Source organism: Cryptomeria japonica, chromosome 10 (genome assembly GCF_030272615.1).
Source record: "Cryptomeria japonica chromosome 10, Sugi_1.0, whole genome shotgun sequence".
Classification (NCBI taxonomy): domain Eukaryota; kingdom Viridiplantae; phylum Streptophyta; class Pinopsida; order Cupressales; family Cupressaceae; genus Cryptomeria; species Cryptomeria japonica.
The window spans coordinates 480995112-480999350 of NC_081414.1; the positions used below are offsets into that span (position 1 = coordinate 480995112).

At 40.3% G+C, this 4239-nt stretch overlaps 1 protein-coding gene across 1 annotated transcript; it reads left to right on the top strand.

The window, feature by feature from the left end:
- Positions 1 to 3237: 3237 nt before the first annotated feature.
- On the top strand, positions 3238 to 3639 carry LOC131859032 (uncharacterized). Its single transcript, XM_059212546.1, has one exon. The coding sequence runs from the start codon at positions 3238 to 3240 to the stop codon at positions 3637 to 3639; it is 402 nt and encodes a 133-aa protein (XP_059068529.1).
- The last annotated feature ends 600 nt before the right edge of the window (positions 3640 to 4239 follow it).

The following is a 4239-nucleotide window of genomic DNA, read 5'->3' on the forward strand; positions in this document are numbered from 1 at the left end:
GATACCTACAAAGTGAATGTGTAGAAGGTGAAGAGGAGCCAAAACGGATCTGCATTAGCATTCAGTGTTGTTACCAGATCATTGTAATTCCTATTGATCTTTAACCACTTCAACAATTGTGAAATCCCTTAATAGGGTAGCCTTAACTGGCTTGATACAAATCCCTTAATAGGGTAGCTTTAACCGGCTTGATTCAAATCCCTTAACAGGGTAACTCGAAGTTAATGAGTTTTGGGAAGCTATAGAGCTCTGGAGATCCTTTAGCTATTGAGTTCTTGAAATCCTCTAACAAGGTAACCCTAACCAGGTTTAACCCTTAACTGGGTATTGTAGCCATCCCTTAACTGGGTGATCCCTAACAAGATCGGTTCCTAGCAGAACCTATTGTAATGTCTTTAACCAGACAAGGCTCCTAACAGAGCGGACTTCTAAAGAGTTCAAAAAGCAGCTTGTGGGTATTCATCCCCACTGTGGTTTTTCCCTGTTGGGTTTCCACGTGAAAATATGTGTGTCATGTGTGATGCTTTTGTATTGTGATGCTTTGTTATTACCTGTTGAGCATATAATGGTTATGTGCTTTATGCCTGTCTACAAAACATACTGAACTAACTATTGTAAAGATCTGATGATAGTTTACCTGTTCATGCATGAGGGTGTAATGGTACTATAGTATTGAGCTAAGAGGAAAGCTTAGTGAGTGACCGGTTTATGATTGTTTTAGTTATTCTGGGTCTTACCGGTTGCACTCTGTTTCAACTATTATCACTGCTTGCCAATCATTTGGAGTATTTGTTGTCAAACCGGTTTTGGACTGTATTTTTGTTTGTATTGATTCACCCCCCCCCTCAGTACCGGTTTGGTACTATTGGTTCATCATTGAGTTATCATTTCTTGTATTCCCTCTCCGGTGACCAATGCTATGAACACTTCTCTCACTCGTCTGATTTCAATGCCTGAGTTAGAGAATGTTGTGTTTTGCATGAATAAAGGTAAAGCTCCAGGCCCGGATGGGTTTCATGTAGAATTTTTTTAGGAGTTTTGGGTATTATTAATTTGGATTTATTGGACGTTGTTCGGGAATCTCTTCATCATAAGAAGATGCTCCATGCTCTAAATTCTACTTTCTTGATTCTCATTCCCAAAAAGGAAGGTGTTGATATGCTTGAATTTTATTGCCCTATTGCTCTCTATAATGTGAGCTATAATGTTATTACTAAGTTGATTGCAGAGAGGCTCAAAACTTGTCTTCCTCTTCTGATTTCTGAGGCGCAAGGGGGTTTTGTGGCTCGCAAATAGATCTTGGATGGGGTGGTGGTGGCTTCTGAGGTTATTCACTCTATGGTGAATTCAAAGGAGTGTGTTGTGTTTATCAAATTGGATATGGCCAAGGCTTATGATGGAGTTAAATGTATTTTTCTTCAAAACATTCTTTTAGCCTTTGGTGTTAGTAAAGAGTGGGTGAGCTGGACTATGAGTTGTGTTACCTCTTCATCTTTTTCGGTGATTGTGAATGGTGAACCTTCAGTTCCTTTTAGTGCTTCCCGTGGCCTTCACCAAGGGGATCCTCTTTCACCTTACCTGTATATTATTATGGTTGAAGTTTTGGGTCGGCTTCTTAAGTTTCGTGCTTCTCAGGGCCTAATTCATGGTTGGCATTGGGGCAATGGGGTGCCTCAAATTTCACATCTTCAGTTTGTTGATGATACTACTCTTATGTGTTTGGCTCATATTAGGGAAGCTGAATCTTTTTGTCATGTGTTGGATATTTACCTCTCTGCTTCTGGTCGGAAAGTTAATGAACATAAATCTTCCATCTTCTTCTTTAATACCCCTCAAGCCATTCAGAGGCGGATTGTTGCTATTCTCTGGTTTCAGGTTGAGTCTCTTCCCTTTGTTTATTTGGGTATTCCTCTTACTATTGGTCGTCATCTCAGTTCTTCTTGGCACCTTCTTCTTGATAAGTTGCACAAAAAGTTTAATCTTTGGACTCACCATTGGCTATCTACGGCTGCCAGACTAACTCTTTTAAAATATGTTATTCAAGCTTTCCCTATCTACAGATGTTTTGTTCAAGTTGCTCCTATGTATTTTCTTAGGGAATTTGATGCCCTCTCTCTACAATTTCTTTGGAGTGTTTCTTTGTTGACTGTTAAATGGAGCCTTGTTAAGTGGGAAATTGTGTGCAAACCTAAGAATGAGGGTGGTCTTGGTTTACGGTCTGCTATTTTGAATGGGCAAGTTCTTGCTACTAAGTTGTATTGGCGTTGGTGCACTTGTTAGAATCATCTTTGGGCCCGTATTCTCACCCATAAGTATCTTTCAGAGGTTACTAGGTTTGATTTTCCTCGCTTTCCTGTGGAGGGACGAGGTTCCAAGATTTGTAATACCCTAAAACTGGGGGCTCGGTTAGTAAAGAATGGGCTCTTTTGGATATGTCATTCTGGTTCTCAAGCTCTTTTTTGGCAGGATTCCTAGGATGTTCATCCTCCCATTCTTTCTACTCATCCTCACCTTTAGTCCCTTTCTAATATTTTTACTGCTGCTGGTTGGGATTCTGTTAACCATTATAAGACTACTCATAATGGTGGGTTGGTAGTTCGTTTTCACTGGAAAAAAATTTCCGAATGGCCGCTTGGAGGTTCTATGGAAGATAGAAAAGAGCTGGCTCAAATTCTTGAGTCTTGTGAGTGCACTACCTTTCCTGGGAATGATGTTTTGGCTTGGGCTAGTAGTGATTTATCTTGAAAATTTTATGTTTCTACTGGCTATGTTGAGTTGTTGCGGTAGACTTTTGGGGATATTCAAGTCCCTTGACAGAAGCAGGTTTGGTATAAGTTCTCTTGGCCAAAGTGCAACTTTTTCATGTGGTTGGTGGTTCATAATCGGTGTCTTACCTAGGATAATTTATGTAAGAGTGGTTTTCAGGGGCCCTCGATGTGTGTGTTGTGTTGTAATAGTGAAGAGAGTGTTTCTCATCTATTTTTTCAATGTTCCTTCACTAGGCATATTTGGCATTTATGGTGGGAGTTGTGGAACCAATCATGTTGGCATGTCTCTTCTTTGCCTAAGTTTTTTATTAGATGGAGCAAGCCCTCTGCCAGAATCTCTTTTCTTCAAGTTGCTTGGACTCTTGGCCCTTCTTTTATTCTTTGGCATATATGGTTGGAAAGGAACTGTCGAATTTTTCAAGATGTGGTGCCGGGAACCCACCCCTTGTGGTGGAAAATTCTCCACTCCATGGGAGAAACTATTTCAGAAAAATGTGAATTGTCTGAGGTTGTGGATTCAGGTGATGTTATGTTCTACAATCGGCTCTATCTTCCTCCTCCACAACGCCAACTCATGAGAAATAGATGTATACACCCTTTTCAGAAGATAGATCGGGTGGGGAGGTGGTGTCCTCCTCCACATGGTATTTTGAAAATCAACACGGACCGAGACGAGTCTTCTCAGGGTAACCCTGGTCCTGCTGGCATTGGTGGCATTGGTAGAGATAGCTCGAGGACTGTTTTGTTTCTCTTTTCTATCTATAAAGGTTGTTATACTAATAATTTGATGGAGGCTCTTGCCATTTTATTTGTTGTGGACCGTGCTTTTTCTCTTGGATGGAGCAGGCTCATTTGTGAAACAGATTCTTAGGTGGTGGTGAATTTGCTGACTTGGCAGCAATCTGCAGATGTTAGTCGGCAGTTGAGTTCAGTTGTTAACCAAATTCTTCATTTGAGTGATTGTTTGATTTTTGTTTCTTTCAAGCATATCCCTAGGGAGTGGAATGGTGTTGTTGATTTCTTGGCCAAATGGGCCTCTGAGCACATGCATAATTGGTATATCATAGATAAGGGTCAATTACCCTTGGATTTGTCTCATCATTGGATCACTAGCGGATCTTGACAGGGTTGTTTGATGCCCTTGATTTGTTATTCTTCTGCTTTGAATAAATTTTAACCTCTCCTTTATTTCAGTACCACAAACCATATAGCGCACCCTCATACAACTCCTACAAAATGCATATTGATAATTAGAGAACTTATAGTATCTAGTGTGTGCCTAGGATTGAGTAGTTGATGTATGTTTATAAGGTTTGTGTCTTAGCCTATGTACTCTATCATCCCTTACTCTATCCCATGTGATGTTATAAATGAGTTGATGGATGAGTTCCATAATGTGAGCATCAAGAGTACCACCAAGGCTATCATGTCGACCACACTATCCAAAGTTATTAGAGTAATGATCAAAGAA